The sequence below is a fragment of the Haliotis rubra genome, unplaced genomic scaffold, assembly GCF_003918875.1.
Source record: "Haliotis rubra isolate DU_JTF1 unplaced genomic scaffold, ASM391887v1 Scf150, whole genome shotgun sequence".
In the NCBI taxonomy this organism is placed as follows: domain Eukaryota; kingdom Metazoa; phylum Mollusca; class Gastropoda; order Lepetellida; family Haliotidae; genus Haliotis; species Haliotis rubra.
Window position 1 is genome coordinate 1,160,667 of NW_025765448.1, and position 19,116 is coordinate 1,179,782.

At 41.0% G+C, this 19,116-nt stretch overlaps 2 protein-coding genes across 2 annotated transcripts; one reads left to right on the forward strand and one right to left on the reverse strand.

The window, feature by feature from the left end:
• Positions 1 to 1,616: 1,616 nt before the first annotated feature.
• LOC124270245 lies at positions 1,617 to 10,270 on the reverse strand. The gene is made up of 8 exons (XM_046705283.1): positions 10,179 to 10,270; positions 9,456 to 9,520; positions 8,765 to 8,854; positions 7,835 to 7,906; positions 5,608 to 5,692; positions 4,914 to 5,002; positions 2,946 to 3,017; positions 1,617 to 1,803 (listed from the first exon to the last, which is right to left on the reverse strand). Exons 1-8 carry the CDS (start codon positions 10,213 to 10,215, stop codon positions 1,681 to 1,683), a joined length of 633 nt encoding a protein of 210 aa, XP_046561239.1. The 5' UTR covers positions 10,216 to 10,270; the 3' UTR covers positions 1,617 to 1,680.
• Positions 10,271 to 11,840: 1,570 nt separating this feature from the next.
• Positions 11,841 to 17,549, forward strand: LOC124270246. Its single transcript, XM_046705284.1, has 4 exons — positions 11,841 to 11,978; positions 14,210 to 14,331; positions 16,282 to 16,353; positions 17,372 to 17,549. Exons 1-4 carry the CDS (start codon positions 11,945 to 11,947, stop codon positions 17,486 to 17,488), a joined length of 345 nt encoding a protein of 114 aa, XP_046561240.1. The 5' UTR covers positions 11,841 to 11,944; the 3' UTR covers positions 17,489 to 17,549.
• The last annotated feature ends 1,567 nt before the right edge of the window (positions 17,550 to 19,116 follow it).

Below are 19,116 nucleotides of genomic sequence, written 5' to 3' on the forward strand. Positions count from 1 at the left end.
GCATTGCCGCTGATCATCCTTAGTGACATTCAGTAAATGAGTGAGTTTAGTTTTACGCCGCTTTTAGCAATATTCCAGGATTATATCGGCGGGGGACACCAGAAATGGGCTTCAGACTGCTTTGACTGTTGTAAAGTCTACGACTTATATAACACATGTTTGAGATTGCACTTTCTTTGTAAAGTACAGATTCTCGTACCTTTGTTGGGTTGAGTCCCATCCGGGTTCGAACCCACACCCTCAGAGTCAGGCACCCAATCGCCAACACATAAAGTCAGGCGTCTAACCCGCTCAGCCACCGCAACTGATGTTTGTCAGTCCTAGTGGTGAAAGCGTTCGCAAGTCACGTCGAAGACTCGAGTTCAATTCCCCACATGGGTACAATACGTGACGCCCATTTTTGGTGGAATATTGCTGAAAGCTGCGTATAACCATACTCACTCACTCAAATCTGCGTTGCAGCCAGTGCGACAAGAGACATGTGCATCGTCCTTGAGTCCAAAATACCTTTCGTGAGTTTTCTGCGAAGTTAATTCTTGATAATTTCACGAAGTTGCCTGCACGGATTCCAGAATATTGGCAGTAATGGTTTGACCTTTCGAGAGCTAGGTATTCCATCAATAGGGTTCCTGTAGACTCCCCAAACCAAAGCAATCATCTCACGCTAACTGAACTGTCCTTTCCTTCTTCGGAAGCCACGCTAGATATTGCCTCTGCTTTGACTGTTGTATAGTCTTCTACTGATGTTTGTCAGCCCAAGCCTCATCCATTGTTGTAATCGCTCAAAACAAGCAGCTTTGACATTATTTCAGTCTAAGTAAACTTAGGCTCAGTATTATTCGTTACACTGGTATATACTGAGTCTAACACACCTTTGTAGAAGGTCGCGTCAGCTAACCTTTAAGCGATCTATGACCGTCCAGTCGAGACGGTCGAACGGAATAAACCAATCAGACAACGGCTACTATTTAGGGTTCGGCGGGACTTGAAAATTTGCGACGCTAGATGAAATTGACAGTGGGCTCGCTTAGGGGTTCTGATGACATGGTTACTATCAGATTACATTACGGCAAGATGTCATCTTGGAATATAAGGCAAAACGCTAATTTCAGCAACTGTCTACACACTGTTGTGAATAATAGCGCCGTCGATGTGTATCACTCGGAAGCGTTCGTGCGGAAAACAGCATTTGGAATCGTTCGAGGAGAAACGTTTCGATGAAAAGTTCAACGGTATGTGCGAATGTTAACTTTCGCGATTTGGTAAGCTGTGTTCTGATTGGTCACTTTATAAGGTTAGCTGACGCGACCTTCCACTAGGGTTTGTTAGACTCAGTAAAGCAGTGTAGCCCAACAGATAATACTGAGCCTAAGTTTACTTATACTGCTTGGTCTGTTTCAAAACTTATAAATTCCCAATGTCACGACACAGCTGGTCGAAAGCCTCCATATCAAGCGTGGTGAATCCTCCCAGTTCATTCTTAAGAATGTCCTCAACACAAGACTCATCTTTGCCACGAATGGCCCATTCGACCGGTGTGACTTTAACTACCAGAGTTACAGCATCAAAACCCTTAGTAATACACACTGGTCGCAGGACAAAATATATAGGAAGCCTTTTAAAGAACTCAAAATATTTTAAATTGTTTACGAACATGACTACAGGTGGATTAAGAAGACATTAGTTCGTAGAGTCGCAGTCGACGTTGTTGCAGTTGGTACCATCGCAGCAGCTGGCGCAAATCTGCGTGATCACGTGATCACGACCTTTCCTCTGAAATTGAGACTGTAGCTCCTCACACACCTGCCAACAACGATGAATCAACGATTAATGTTCACAACAGAAAGTTACCTTTGGCATTAGCGTTTTATGTCTAATTTTATCCGAGGATTGTGTAATAGTGAGGTGTCTTCATGCTGATACTGTAGTGAGTGAGTGAGTTTTGCTTTATGCCGCCTTTAGCAATATTCCTGCAATATCACGGTCGGGACACCGGAAATGAGCTTCACACATTGTACCCATGTGGGGAAACAAACGTCGGCGTAACGAGCGACCGCTTTAACCATTATGCTACCCACGGCCCCCTAGATATTGGAGACAACTAAGATGGTTACCCAGCAGTCCATGTCTATCGAATCCTAGTAGAAAATCGTCGCGTTGTCGCGCTTTGGAAAAAAATAAAAATATTATTCGAAGCGCGACAATGCCACAAATGGCCAAAATGTCGGGTTGTCGCGTTTTGGTCAATGTTGACACTTTTGCCTGTTTTTGTGAGGGCAACAACGCGACAATGTCCCTTCTAGGACTTCATACATGTCTATTGCAAAAGGCGCATAAAGGGATTGGTGTTCTAGACCTTGTTCACTGTATTTTCGTGATTTAACTGCGCATATCGATGCTCATGATGTCAATCACGGGATCTGATCAGGATTTGATTATTTACAGATTGTATTCATGAAGCCGGATTGTTGCTGCGTTACACAACATGAAAAGCAAAGGTGTGAAAGGCATTCTTAAAGTGGTGAATGTCTGATAGGTCCCATAGTTTTATGAAGGATTAGATGCTGAAATTTAAATGATTTTGAATTGGCTGATACGGTGGTGTCGTCATCGAGTCAAATATTCCCCGTGAAATATACGGGCAACAGAATAAGTTAACATCAGAAGACGAAAAACAGCAGCCTGGTTCCCTGGGTCTGTTGCGCCTGCACTAACGCTCCGACACTGTTTGTGTTAGCACTGGCGCAACAGACCCAGAGAACCAGGCAGGAAAAACAGACGATGCATCATTATGTGAATGTATCAGCACTTGGCTGAGTAAACTTATACTTGAATGTTGTGAATTGTACCGCAAAACCTTCTACTACTTGACTCGCGAATACTCGGCCGTTCGCGTGAACTTCACAGCCATGTTACGGTCCAATTCTAACATAAATGCAACTCACGTGAGATCGCAAGCACCCTAGGTTATATCGCAGATTGTAGGTGTCTGTTAAGACTTTCTCCATGAAACATTTCTGAAATATGAAAAGAGATATTTGATTTGAAGCTCGAGTAAGAAAACTTATCATTACAGGGAAATAGTTTATCATTTTGAACACTGCATTGTGTACATAGGATGTTACGTTGGCTCCAGATGGAGGTGACCCGTGAAGGTCCGGGTTAGAATATTGATCTTCAGTAAACCCATGATTGTCGTAAGAGGCGACTAACGGGATCGGGTGGTCAGGCTCGCTGACTTGGTTGACACATGTCATCGGTTCCCAATTGCCCAGATCGATGCTCATGCTGTTGATCATTGGATTGTCTGGTCCAGACTCGATTATTTACAGACCTCCGCCATATAGCTGGAATATTGCTGAGTGCGGCGTAAAACTAAACTCACCCACCCACCCCCATGGAGGTGCAAGAAGTCTTATCCACTTCAAGCAACATGTTATCGGAAGAAAAGCTCCTATTTCTACATGATAGTGTCACGCCTCGCCTTTAATCATTTGCCAGTAATGACAACAAGGATGATTGTAGTGCAGTGTAGTATCTTTACTACATCCTTAATCACAAATAGCCTCCCAGCCCATGTATCATTCTCATTCGTTAAGCATATGCCGAAGACCGGGTTCGATTCCCCACATGGGTACAATGTGTGAAGCCCATTTCTGGTGTCCCCCGCCGTGATATTGCTGAAATATTGCTAAAAGCGGCGTATAACTAAAATCACCCACTAAGCACATGCACATGGTATTACAATCAAGAAGAAAATACACACAATCCTGTAACGATGAAACAAACTGTTTACAAAGGGACATAACTCTTGTAGCCCTTCGTGTATTACACCACTACAACAGCTCGCAACACCATCACTGATGCCAGAGAAAACAGTAAGTTTCGTTTGAGGGTTTAAAACAATGTCTCCTCATCCTTTTTCACGGCAGTAAATCACTAACACGTGAACAGGGATGAAACTGGATCCCCAACGTAGTAGAGGCATATTCAAAACCCCTTTATCCCCCGGAATCTACAAACGAGACTTTGCTAGACAATTATATTAAAGCAGAAACTGTTTGTTGACAGCCCACTTCTTGTATATAACCAGTCTCCGTGGTGTGGTGGACAAAGGGTCTGCCCAGATAGCGGAAGGTCGTGGTTCGATTCCAGGCCGCGTCAAACCAAAGTGACAGAAAAAGATGGTACTTTTTGTGACCCTGCCTTGCATTTACAGTCAAAGGAATTTTCAAGGACTGATGTGCTCGGAGTCAGTATACTGTTTCCAACTTACGTACCCGTGTGGCATGGTATCTGAGTGATTGAGTTTAGTTTTACGCCGTACTCAGCAATATTCCAGCTATATGGCCTGTCAATAATCCGGACCAGACAACCCAGTGATCATCGATCATCGATCTACGCGACTTGGATACGGTGGCATGTGTCAACCAAGTAAGCGAGCCTGACCACCAGATCCCGTTAGTCGCCTCTTAGGGCAAGCATGGGTTGCTTAAGATCTTATTAAAATCAATTCAATGGTTACACCATCGTCCACACAAACAAGAAGGTAATTGTAAGAAATACGTCTCAATCAAACATGTTACGTTCACTGTATATTACCGATAAAAAGAGTGAGTGAGTTCAGTTTTACACCGCTTTTAGCAATATTCCAACAATATGACGGCGGGGGACACCAATGGTACACATTGTACCAATGAAGGGAATCGAACCGGGCCCATCGGCGTGAAGAGCGAACGTTTTAACATTAGGCCAACCCACCACCCTTATCTGAGTGGACTGGCACTTACATCTACCAGGACTTGCACGTGCAGCCATAAACACACAAACACGTGCATGTACGTCGCTATCTAGTTGTGTTAGTCTTCAACGCAACGTTGAACACCATTTCACCGTTACACGTTACGCCTCACCTCGTGTTTGAGGTCACATGGAGTGATGATCTCACAATCTCCCGGTTGTATGAGATCGTCACATTTGTAGCAGGGCCGATGTGTCGCCGCTGGAAGTGAACAGCATTTGAAGATAAAATCAGATCGCACTGCCAGCAGTAATGGCACGCTATGTTTCATCATATTCAAAATGATAATCGTGAATCAAATTTGAACTTCTTTGTGATCAGCGAGATTTGAAAGCGAGACATTCTAGAATTCATGAACGTCCACGCCGGTGGTGTAAGTGTGACGGGGGAAGTTGTAATTTCCGAGCCTCTGTTGTAAAAGTATTACACGGAACTGAAACTAATGTAATCTCTGGGGCAAAAGAAAGAATTTCATACAATGAGTTTCTATTTAATGGAATTGAGAATCAAAACAACATTTTAGTGTTAAATATTACCATATGTATTATACCATCACTCATTCAAGTAACAAGCCGTAAAACGTAATCTGGTAAGTTTGTGTAAACATAATTTGGTTCAATAAAGACGGGAGTAAGAAAATTTATGAATTTGTCACCTACCATATTTCAAAGTTGTAAATTCGATTCGAAAATAGCAAATTTATTGATTTTGAACGATATCCAAGATACTCATGGCAGTTGAGTATTATGCCATGTTTTTGTAGCTATAAACATTCTTCGAAGTTTACTTTTCGTGTTCCATCTTACCATACTTGTCACATAGGAGACTGTTGCAGTGGCTGATGTTGCAGCATGACAGACAGTTGTCTGGGAGACCAGCAGGGCCACACTCCTGCAGGAAGCACAAAATGGTAAATGAGTTATCACCCTTGTTTTCAATACGTACATTGTTATACATGTTAGGTATTTTCTGTTAGGCGAGGTTATGAATGAAAATACTAACGATCATTTCTATCTTGCTGTCTACATTTTCAGTTATAATGCTTCGTTCGTATTTTCACATTTTTTTCACGTGATTAAGGTCAGTATGTATATCTTTTGCTTTGGGACTAGACAGGAGATTAAATTTGCACCAATTACGTCATAATCAAAGGGCGGTAACTCTGGCCTGTTTTATCTTGGCAACACCATTCGTGACCAACTCGTGTTATTCCGGGACAAGCCGAATAGCGACTCGTGCCCCACTGGAAGGTTTTCATATTGGCGCATGAACATCAGAACTACTTTAAACAAGAACGATAACTCTATCCCTGTTTGATTCCAATGATATTTAATATCACCGAAGCACTCGTACATTGTATTGCTTTTTTTTATTTTGCTTATTTATTTGAAAGAACTAAACATCTTTGATACAACTAAAAGAAGGAGAAAAACATATTTTAAAGCCATGTTCTGACGTAATTATTACCAGCTGTTCACCTAATATTTCCAATTATATATTTCCAAATAGGATTTGATAATCACAAATGGGATTTGTTTTATTGAATATGCAAATAAAATATAAAACAATTCAGGTACATTAATCCCAAAGCAGATACTCAAAAACGGCTATAAAATATTTCTCAAACTGAACATTCCTGTAACCTTGTTGCCATACCCCTGGTGGAATTTTAATTGAATTCGCTGAATAAAAATATGAATGACCAAACACAAGTCAGACTAAAATATCCCCAGAGATATGAAATATAAGCCCAATGCTAAAGATTAAAGTTAATTAGTTACATACAGATATTATTGTTTTGAAACTCGTAGCGATTTATAATTACATTTCCTAAAACTGTTGGAAGCGCACGTACAATCACCACAACAAGCCCATAACATCGTCAGAAATACACTCAGTTGAACCAGTGAGAGCCGTTATGTCAACAAACGCACATTCGTGTATTTTAATTTCTCACCGTCAATCGCATGATTCTTATCAAAACTTTCACATTAGACAGCACATTTCTGTTAGCTACGTTCTTAGTACTTTCAATATGACGATATATATATAATTTTCATATTTTTCAACAATAACATAATGCCATAAACGATTTAAGTAGTCGGGATTATTTTTATCAAAGCACCGCAACCTTTACGCGCGTTCTGATTGGTTTGTAGTATTTTCGCACATAACAAGCATCGAGACGGGGACGAATCTTCTTGGAGGTTACGGAAAGGGGCGAGTGGTGACGAATGGGCAAACACAGGTCTTATAATGGCATAACATTTCAGTACTTATATTGAGGATTATACTTTCGTTGTAAGAAATATTAGTGTATATTTTCAAACACTGATATTAACTTATTACAAAATTCCATTTTGTTTCACATAAGAATAAACATGATTTATTCGTGTACACTTCCCCTTTAATAGTTCATGGAGGTAATGCAGACTTGTTCCTTGTCACTAACCTACACTCGGCTCCAACCTACGATTTGTTTTCGTTTGTTGCTTCAAAATATCATTCCTAAACTGCAGGTCAAAAGAAAGTGCAATCACACTTGAAAATTTGAATTTGAGAAAACATTACAAAAGTTAAATTGTAGCGAAACTCTAAAAGGCTTAAAACAACCGCCGAAATACTGTTGACTTGAGGTACGAAACAAACCCATGACAACACCTGTATCACCCCAAAAGTATAACCTTTTCTTGTTTGAAGAAATCTTAGTCACAATCAACTGTAGGTGTGTAGTCTGGTTTGCTAGGCAGTTTATAACTGTATTCATAGAAATGTTACATCACGAAACAGCACTTTGTCGCTCAAGGATGCAAAGATGTTCTTCACAAGATTGGAATATATTTTTAGAAGAATTGTGATTTTGCAAAATAAAGAACTACATCACTCTCTTCCGGAAAGTAATGATACTATCAGAAGTGCAACTTTGGAATACACAACAGTTTTACAAATTTGGAAACGGAACTGAATTCATAATGTGCCGAAAGAATACAAACTGGGGTCAGGACGGTGTTTATGATCGGTCTGTGTACTCACCGTTGACGGGCGACATCCCATGCGATAGACGGTCATGTTATCTGATCTTGTGTACCGCTGAGTAAAACATACCTGCAAGAAACAGTGGGAGACAGTTCTGACATACAGCCGAAGAGGTCGAAGCGACAAAACATACAACTATTTGATACATCTGATAAAAAGATCTGAGTATGTTCTGATTTAATGTAAGTAATTTATCTGGTTTTAGAAAATACCGTGATTCTGAGTACGAGTTCATTATTTGACTGACAAGATTCAAAATAAATAATCCATGTGCCAGTTAAATCATTATTTGGATGATGATGATGTTGTCGCTGTTGATGATGATTTTGATTTTGATGATGATGATGATGATGAAACTGATACTGTAGCTGCCTTCAGACGGTTCCTTTCGAACTTTTGTTTCAAACCACGTGCACCGTTGAACTTCATGCCCATCGTATGGCCAATGCCTTGCTTTATTACAGTCAACGTTTGATAACAAGTTTAAACCCTGATGCTCTAAATATCCGACAGAGAGACATAATGATAGGTCTATGTGCCAAAATATCCCTTCATTGAGCTCAACCCTCAATACAACTGAAAAATGGATTCTTTCTATATAATCACAAAAGGCATTTGAGACAAGAGAATTCTCAAAAACTACCAACTTCCGGTTTGGCATCGACGGCGCTTGACCCCTGGATAATCATGGATTCGAGACAACATGCATCTTATCAGTGCGTATTCTAAATCAAATGAAGTGTCTTCAGTAGCAGCACCATTGTCATCATCATCATCATCATCATCATCATCATCATCATCATCATCATCATTTTCATTCTTCCGTCGTCAACCAGTTTTCTTTGAATCTGAGAATATTGATGAGAAACACAATGGATGACCATATTCCGGAAGTGACTAGTCAAGTGGTTTTAGTTGTCGTATTACCTCCGTTGTCTCACACAGCTCTACATGTTCACATTCGCTGGGGAAGTTGACGCTGTCACAGGCGTAGCAGTAGGGACCACTCTCCGCCATCTTGAACGCGCCTCACAACAATAAATATAAGTATAAATTGAAAACAAAAAGACGCCAAATATTGACGTATTTCAATGAGAGAATAATACGCACACAGCATTGTTTGAATCTAGTCCCTTCACGTTCAGTAAGACATAAAACACGCGTGATTATCGTCTTCCGATAAGATGGGAATTGTGCGGCATGTGAGTTATTTGGGTACGTCGAGTCTAAGAGTATTTCTGTTATGTAAATCGCGGTGGACCAGCTGGGTGCGAGAGAACTCACGAAGACCAAGGGCACATGGTGGCTTGGTTGGTTGGTTGGCTGGATGGCTTGTTGTTTAACGCCACACTCAGCAATATTCCAGCCATATGGCGGCGGTCTGTAAATATAAATCGAGTCTGGACCAGACAATCCTGTGATCATCAGCATCGATCTACGCAACTGGGAACCGATGACATGTGTCAACCTAGTCAACGAGCCTGACCACCCGATCCCGCCAGTCGCCTCTTATGACAAGCATGGCTTACTGAAGACCAATTCTAACCCGGATCTTCATTGGTCTGGGACAAACCCCGAAACTTATTGAACCAAGGGGAAAGGTGAAGGATTCACTTACATTATTGATCTGTCTGTCAGATAATCGACCTCCAATCACAGATAGTCTTCCCATAAGAGTAAGGCCTGGACAAAAAGAAAATTGATTCATGTGTATAATAGGTTCATGCACTACTCTGTCAATCAGACTAACAGACCCTCTATATTTTTTATACGTTTACCGAAAATAGAATTAACATTTTTATCTTATCTTATTTGTGCTACTTTGCAATGTTATGATTTAAATATATTCCACTTGCATGATATATAATAATGGTGATGGCATGCTAGAGTTGTTTCAAAACAGTCAAAAAACAGTTACTCTTTGGATAACGCCGTACTCAGCAATATTTCAACTGGAGACTATAGTCGAGTCTGGACCAGACAATCCAGTGACTGATATTAAGAGCAACGTCCAGGTAAACATGACTCACAACCAACTAGGTCATCAAATCTGACCACTTATTCCATTTAATAGCTTCATACGACGAGAACAGGTTGCAGGTACCCGCTGCACAAAACGATAAAAACTACTGTAAGGACAATATATTTTTAAAGTATGGACGTTAGATTTTTCTTAGTGCTACGATCGCTTTGTGGAACGTGGCCCTGGAAGCTGTTCTGTCACCACGTCACCATGGTGACAACAGAGCTAAATTGGGTAATTTGACATCAGTCATCTGACAACTGCAATCTGACCAACGTCATCTGACAACTGGACTATACGTTTTACTAAAGAACATACCTGTGACAATCAAGGTAAATGGTAGCTTCAATGTCATGTTTACAGAGTTGCTAAGTAGTAGCTTCACCCAACGCTTGACCTTCACAGATATGAGGATTAAATATAGCACGCGGTCTACGATAAGCCTGTAATAGAACCAAGGTTTTAGACAACAACTTTCGAGCCTAATTCAACCACAAATACTGTTTACAAATTAGATTTCGATCGCCCAAGATCGTGAGAATATGTGAAGTCAAAGAGTTTAAGTCAACTTCAATTTCACCTTAAAAGGTCATCAAAAGTATAAAATATTTCGATACGTCCGTACTTCGAGACAAACGGTGTACATATGTTACAAAATAACGCCGTCTACTGGACATCTGGCATGACCGCAGATGATTTTACAACTGATGAAGCAAACGCTGTGTCCCTGATCATTGCACTTAAAGCGACGTGTGCCCGCGTGCGTGCGTGTGTGTGTGTGCTTCACTACCGGATAAAAAGAAGTTTACCCGCATGTGTGATGGTGGTCCCAAATGAAACAAGATACAATTATAATTCGATCTTGATGTTTTTGATTGATATTGATTCAGTGGGTTTACTTGTCTTAATTTTGCCGTGTTCTGGCGAATGTTTTCAGATTTAGGTTTGTTATTTTATGTCAAATACAGATGTCAAATGTAAACTTTCTTTGCCGGATTTATACCGTTATCATTTCGCTAATCCACTGAAGTATCATTACGCGGCTTAATATGGATACGTTACTCGAATACATTATACCGACTTCAATTTGACGACTCCTTGTGTTGTCCCTTGTAAAGCGCCAGGCAAGGTAACAGAAAGTGCAGTCCAACACTGTTGTGTCGAACGTTTATAACTCGAACTCACGGTTGTCTCGAAATAAAAGCTTGGTCCCTGCGTATCCCTTTTTCAGGTTGTGTCGTACTTCGAACAACTGGAAGTATTCGCATAACCCCTTCAGCTTCGACACAACGGTGTTTATCTGTACTTTCTTTGTCTTATCTATTGGCGTGAGGCCTCCAGAGTGAGTGAGTGAATTTAGTTTTACGCCGCACTCAGCAATATTCCAGCTATATGGCGGCGGTCCGTAAATAATCGAGTCTGGACCAGACAATCCAGTGATCAACAGCATGAGCATCGATAAGCGAAATGGGGAACCGATGACATGTGTCAACCGAGTCAGCGAACCTGACCACCCGATCCCGTTAGTCGCCTCTTACGTGAGGCCTCCAGAGGATTGATTCACATACCGTTAGCCCTGCGGGTTAACGCTATATGTTTAAATTTAGAGGTTGCTTTGATCATGTGTTTGTATGCATGAGTGAGTGGGCAATTGATAGTATTAAACGCCGATCAGACAATGCATCGATGTTATATGTGGAAGAAAAGTAAATATTTAAAATATTTGAATTCAAAACTCAATCAAGTTTTCAATATTTTTCAGTTGTTTAATTTCATTTGAAACGGTGGAGGCAAAGGGAAAGTTAGGTGTATTTATGCGTGAAAAACAGCATATTGTTTCTTAAGCATGTTTCATTGAGGACGTTTAACAAAGAAATACTCCTTATATAACTCACACAAAAACAAGTACACGTGACTGCGCGTGCGTGTCTGTTTGCGAGCGTATATATGTGTGTGTTCATTATTTGTGTCTATTTGTGGTTTTACTATAAATATCCTTAGGTCAGTAACAAAGTGTCTTGTATCTTATCATGTACATATGCTAAGCTACATCCAGCAGGGAGTGTAGAGCACCTCGCGACGCTATGTCGGGTCACGTACTGGTCTACCTGATACAAGGTAACTAACACTTACATTAACATATTTCACCAGCAGGGAGCTCGGGTGGCTAGGACGTAGCAATACGGTGTGCGTAGGTGCGTCCCTTAGCTGCACAAGGAGCCGCTGATTGTAGATTCGATACGATATAACCTGATAATGATCCAGGATCGGTGGACATAATACTGTTTGTTTTGGAGATCGAAAAAATGTAGTTATAATGTCAACTTTGGGCTTTGCTCCCATACCAAGTTTACATGCCGTGATATAAATGGAATACATTTCACAGCGGCCATGAACCAAACGTACTCACCTCCTTTTTATTATTCTGATGTTTATACGTACGATAGCGTCCTCAGTGGAGTGCACAGGTTTCTGGATTAACGAATCATTGGAATGTGTAGTATCCGTTATAGATTATCTCTAGCACTCTCTGGCAATAAGGGGCGGTGGGGTAACCTAGTGGTTAAAGCCTTTGCTCGTCACGCCGAAGATGATTCCCAACATGGGTGCTATGTGTGAAGCTCATTACTGGTGTCCAACGCCGTGATATTGCTGGAATATTGTTAAAAGCGGCGTAAAACCACTCACTCACTCTGGCAATAAGGACTATCCAGGTCAATACTGAAAGGGTTGAGACTAACGTGATCCATACGTCGTTAGGGCTATCGGGGTCCAGGTTAAAGAGCTAGCATTGTGTATACAGAGGTCATATGTTGGTTAAGAAATGAGTGAGTGTGTGAATTGGGTTTTACGCCGCTTTTAGCATTATTCCAGCAATATCACGACGGAGGACACCAGAAAATGGACCTCACACATTGTATCCTTCGGCGTGACCAGCGAACGCTTTAACCACTGGGCTACCCCAGGCCCCGGTGATGAACTGACTTATAATTACAGGCTATAAGTTACAATTCAGAGAACAATACTGCTTGAACCCCAATTCAACTGGGGCAGTACCTCAGCCTCAATATCGTGACCTCTAAAGCTTGAAATGTAGATCGAGTACGTTTGTTTTCCACCGTAAATCAGTATAATACCACACATCCTTACTTCAGTTTCTTATTATCGGTAACATTCAAGGAACATGTAACATTCTTAATTCAGACTGATTACCTTCCTATTAATGTGGACGATGGTGTAGCCTAGTGGGTAATGCGTTCGCTCGTCACGTCAGAGTTCGATGGAGTCAGTGAGTTTAGTTTTACGCCGCACTCAGCAATATACCAGCTATATGGCGGCGGTCTGTAAATATCCGAGTCTGGACCAGACAATCAAGTGATCAACATCATCAGCATCTATCTACGCAGTTGGGATACGATGACATATTACCGAAGATGTACAGAGTTCGATTTCTTACATGGGGGCAATGAGAGCCACCTTTCTGGTGACTTCCATCATGATATTTGCTGGAATATGTCTTAAAGCGATATAAAACCATACTCAATGTGGTTTGTGCTAAATGATTAACCAACACTCAAAACATTCAAAACTTAAGTTTATTGGGATACTTTTATTTTGTGGTAAATATAAGCAACAAAATTAAAGCCATTAAATTTCCATAATCACATGAAATATAGTGCGTTGTACGATTTCGAATATATGCACTGGCATGTGTTTATGTATCATCCCGAAATAGTTGAGGTGAGGTGAGGTGACATTGGGTTTAACGTCGTGCTTGAGAATATTTCGCTCATATGACGACGTGCATGTGTGTGTATGTGTATGTGTGGCTGCTTGTACTAGCCCAGACTTAAGCTGGTTTTATAGTGCTAGCCCACTGAGATACCACGCCGCAGTGAAACATGAATACCCCACTCAGACACATTATACTAACTCCGAGCCGACCAGTCCTTGTTGTACCCATTAATGCCGAACGCCAGGCAGGGACCAACAAGTACCATATTTTAACGTCGTTTGGTATGACGCAGTCGGGGATCGAACCCGCGACCTTCCGCTCTCCGGGCGGACGCTCTAACCACTACACCACGGAGGCGGTCCGACATAGTTGAAACACTGCCGATGTGATGTTAAATTTATATCACTATTACTAAAAGTAATGTTCATAGGTGTTCGCTCGTCACACCGAAGACTGAGGTTCAACTCCCAACATGTGAAGCTTAATAGCCGGTGTCCCCTGTCGTGATATTGCCGGACTACTGCTAAAAACGGCGTAAAACTTAACTCACTCCAAACAATACCAATACTACCCTCATATTCATGTTTTGCTGACAGATTTAATTCTTTTCTAGTCTCCGTTGTGTGTTGCCTAGCAACCGCGGCCTCACGGATCACGTGCTCCTTCTGCAAGGATGTTTACAATTCACAGATCGACAAAACGTGCGATGACGACATCCTCTGTTCCGAAAATGAGGTATGATCTGAACTACGAATTCGAACTAATTCGGGGTAACCCAATCATTTGTTTTTATTTGCATGGGTTGCTGAAGACCAATCCTATCCCCGAATTTTCACGGGTACATCTCCTTGTTAATTCGTCCTGATTTAAGTATCCACTGGTAGATTAGGCCGCACAGGCATGTTCCGAGCATAATATGACTTATCCCACCAGTTATATCCCAAAACGTCCACATCCCAAAACTACCACACATTGTTAAAACAACAACTGCTCATCACCCCTTTTTAGGTAATAGGATAGCCCAGGAAGTGCACTGAACGGAAACAACAGATAATGATATATCACCTGACTTAGCCGAGGAAAGATTTTAGTAGAGAAGAGAGCAGTTATTTCATTTCTGCATATTTCATGTTGCAAAAATTGTTAATTTTGTTTTCTTGTTTTACCTTGACATGTTGTTGATTACGTTCATAGTAATCTGAATATACAAAACATAAATTATGCAAGCTTAACGTACATTTAATGAACATGTATATTAAAATATGTAGTTTTACAATATAACATGGCTAATGGGTTTTGAAATTTTATATTTATTGCTTAAAAGGGGACAACAAGCCAAATAATTCCTTTCAATTCTGATTTGCAAATATAAAATATGTAGCAAAAAATTCAAAATGAGAATATGAATTGTATTACGCTTACTTGAAGCTCTACTACCAAACATAGTTGACTACAAATTCCAAACATAAACACATAAATCAATTTTAATTAAATAATGAAATTGATAATGTTGTGGTATGGACATTGGCACTAATTGTTATGGTAGTGACACAATAACGGTAGTGACAATTTTAATAATAGCCAGTTTTATATCTTTACTTTAAAAGATAATTTTATGAAATTTGTCAGTCAGATATTTCAGAATGTTTGAAGAATATGGAATAGGCAAAACATTTACTTATCGATGTGCCTGTCATGTAAAAACCAGGTAAAGACTGCATGTCACGGCAGTCCACGGAACCGTCCACTTGCTCCAACCACATGACAGTGACAGGGTTATGACCGTCAAATGTGCAGGTGAAATCTAGACACTTTTGGACATAAGTTCTATATAAATGGTGTACATAGATTGTCATATCTAACTAGAAAAGATATGTATTTATGTTAATATATTACTGAGTGATAGCTTGTATTCATTACTGATAAATGGGTTAAACCATTACAGACTGAGGTAATCAGTATGGTAAAGTGTGTGCAGTCAACCAGAAATGTTGTTGTTACAAGCTGTGGAAGTTATGGGATGTGGAAGTTTTGGGAGGATACAATCCCACCAGGTACCCATTCACTGCTGGGTGAACAGATGCAGTTTATGAATAAACTCGCCTTAGGTGAGATCGCATGTGTCATGTGTGCTTCGTTGTGGGGCAGGACTGAAGCGCTGGAAACTCTCAGGAGTCAAGCTGCCAAACATGGTCACACATCCAAGGACTCTCCGTGACCAACGTTGCTTAACTAAAACTGATTTGTGACATGGTCAGTGTACTGGCTCCGAGCTGACCAGTCCTTGTTATTGCCTTGATGCCGAGCACCAGGCATGGAAACAACAAGTACCCCGTTTTCCATAACTTCACTTTCGATAGGGATAAGAAGTCACCGAAACCTTTGTTGTCCCAACGTGGAAAACAAACAAAAATCCTTTAAAGGCTCAAATATTGATAAATAATTACATCATTGTGCCGTGAGCAGTTTATCAGAGCCATATTTTATCGTCGTTGGTAATGACCCGAGCAGGGGATTCGATCCACGGCCTTTCTTTCCACGGGCATTGCCTTATAATCTCATCGGTATGTCTGAGGACGTACAGTACAAAACCTTTAAGGAAACTTAGTTTCTGGACATACCGTGTCCGGGACTTCGAGGGTGTACTTTATTGAGTTATCACTGAGTGTCGTATCTGTATTACAGGACTGTTTCGCAGGAAAGTACGTTAACCCACAAGGCGTGACCCATTACACACTCGGCTGCAAACCTAACCAGGTAATCCCCCGTACAACACTGGAACGTGTGGTTGTTGCTGTCTTTACTGTTGTCGTTGTTGTTGTTGTTGTTGATGATGTTGGTAGTGTTAAACGCCGCACTCAGAAATATATTTCAGCTATAGGACGATGGTTAATATTATACTCTGAACCAGACAATCCAATGACTGATATCATGACCATCGCTCTACGCCATGAGATACATGCATCGACCAAATCAGAAACTCTTGCTACCAGTTAGATTGCGCTTATAAGCATGGGTTTCAGGAGACTAGATCCTAGGTGAGGTGAGGTGAAATTGGGTTTAACGTCGTGCTTGAGAATATTTCGCTCATATGACGACGTGCATGCGTGTGTATGTGCAGCTGCTTGTACTAGCCCAGACTGAAGCTGGTTTTATAGTGCTAGCCCACTGAGATACCACGCCGCAGTGAAGCATGAATACCCCACTCAGACACATTATACTGACTCCGAGCCGACCAGTCCTTGTTGTACCCATTAATGCCGAGCGCCGGCGCCAGACAGGGACCAACAAGTACCATATTTTAACGTCTTTTGGTATGACGCAGTCGGGGATCGAAACCGCGACCTTCCGCTCTCCGGGCGGACGCTCTAACCACTACACCACGGAGGCGGTCCGACTAGATCCTAGGTGGGACATTCACCCAACATGGACTTCGGCAGTGGTGTTAATACTGTCGCACAGAGCTGTTTACTGATCTGGACCCAATCACCTCTGAATCTGGAAATCATAAATATCTTGCGAACAGTATATTTGTATTCATCCTAACGAATCTTATTTCAGATATAAAATCAATATATCAAAGCCATTGAAAAAATATATAATTAAACCTTCCACCGGACTGTTTTACACATCACTTTTATTTGCTTTAACACACAGGACAATAATGAGTTCGTTCATTTTTCGTTCATATTTGTACCTTCGAAATATTGGTTTTGCAAATATTTCGTTGACCTAATGATTTTAAAAAGAATCAATTTTGTTTTAATCCTTTCAGTACTGCGAGATCATTAAACGGTTCCCGACAGTTGGCAAGCGAGACCTGCACGACAATGTATATTTATGCCAACAATGCTGCTCGACAACCAAGTGCAACAGACACCTGTGTCCGTAATACCTGTGCTTGAATAACACCTGGAAAAAACATCTACCTTTTTATTACATTTTAATGCGTTTGTTGTTGTTGTTTTTCCATGAACGTTGGATGATCAAGTATTCTGTTATCGTTTTACTTAGTAGTTTGCGTTAGTTGAAGTCCATCATATTTGGGCGATGAGGTACCAAGTGGTTACTTCGTTCGCTCGTCACGACTAAGACCTGGGTTTGATTCCCGCATGGGTACTGTTAGTAAAACCTATTTCTTTTGTTATATGTACCCCGCCGTGATTTGCTGGAATACTGCTTCTTAAAAAGCAGCGTTACACCTTACTCATTCACTCACTCACCTACAAGTATTAAAGGTGCACACGTGGTGCGGAGGTCTAAGGCAGCGTGAGTTCCGTCCCTTCATCGTAGTAGGATCCGTAAATGTTTGGTTAAAATGGTCAGAATCATGTACTGCCTGCAAGGCTGACGCTTTTTCATTGCATACCGTCATAAAACATGAATACCGTTCAAACAACGTTAAGCCCAACAACGTTTGTTATAACACACCAAAGATATAATGGACCACTGCACCTTCTGCATAACAGTAATATTTGAGCGATGAGGTAGTCTAGAGGATAAACCGTTCGCTCGTCTAAGGCCTTGCCGTTACAATGTGCTCCCTCAAACAAGCAGACGAACAAATAAGAAAGATTATGTGTATATTTCTGCTAAAACAAACAGAGACAGACCCGTGGTACATCTAAAGATAACACACAATTGTTGGATTAGTGTAGTGATACAGAAGAACAAACAACAAAATCTGTCCTCAGGTACATACACTGGATCGGGAGGTCAGGTCACGTGGCTTCACATGAGTGGAACTTTGCTCATGATATCAATCACCGGTTTGCCTGTCCAGATTCGATAATGTATAGTTTAAAAAAGGGTTACGAATGTCGTAGCGCTACGAACGCTTTGGACTATTATTCCCTTTTTCTTTTCTTTTTTTTTTGACTATCAGGGCTCGATTTAAGAGATGTTAACCTACTTGCACCAGGTGCAACCTAAGATAAAAACCTAGTTGCACCAGCCAAATTCCAGTTGCAATGTAGTGTGCTAAAACGTCAGAGGTTTTGGTGCACATAAACATATTTCCGTGACGTAGTACCCATGAAATCATAGCAACACAGATACGCAGCTGATCCCTGTTTACAAGAGCTGTCATAGCCGAAAAGTGTCTATAAATGGCAATGTTTCGGTGCCATAGCTATTCAAAGTTTAGAAGAAAAATGAACTGACATACTTAGATTTATTATTGATTTATTTCTCCCAAAAAAATTGACTTGCACATGGTGCACTTTTGACTAATAACTAGGTTGCACTTTGTGATATTGAGTTGCACCAGTGCAAGTAACAAGCACTAAATCGAGCCCTGACTATTATTCTTCAGTGCAACAAATACAGCACATGTCGGGACCGCCATGGACAACGACCAAAGCCCGAGGACTGTAAATCCAAGACATCAGAATAGACTTGAGGTAGTGGCACACGTCATTACATACGTGTAAAGCGGCTTTAATAGCGCTACCAGTGTCGTGAGCCTGGGCGGCGAGGTAGCCTAGAAATAGTCCGTTTGACTTCATATTACACCGATAA

Coding starts and splice junctions, on each gene's coding strand:
- LOC124270245 (XM_046705283.1), bottom strand. CDS start 10,215: ATGACATTGAAGCTACCATTTACCTTGATTGTCACAG. Junction 7,907..8,764: donor AGCTGTGTGAGACAACGGAG/GTAATACGACAA, acceptor TGTTTCTTGCAG/GTATGTTTTACTCAGCGGTA. Junction 5,003..5,607: donor TCTCCTATGTGACAAGTATG/GTAAGATGGAAC, acceptor GTTCACTTCCAG/CGGCGACACATCGGCCCTGC.
- LOC124270246 (XM_046705284.1), top strand. CDS start 11,945: ATGTCGGGTCACGTACTGGTCTACCTGATACAAG. Junction 11,979..14,209: donor ACTGGTCTACCTGATACAAG/GTAACTAACACT, acceptor ATTCTTTTCTAG/TCTCCGTTGTGTGTTGCCTA. Junction 16,354..17,371: donor TCGGCTGCAAACCTAACCAG/GTAATCCCCCGT, acceptor TAATCCTTTCAG/TACTGCGAGATCATTAAACG.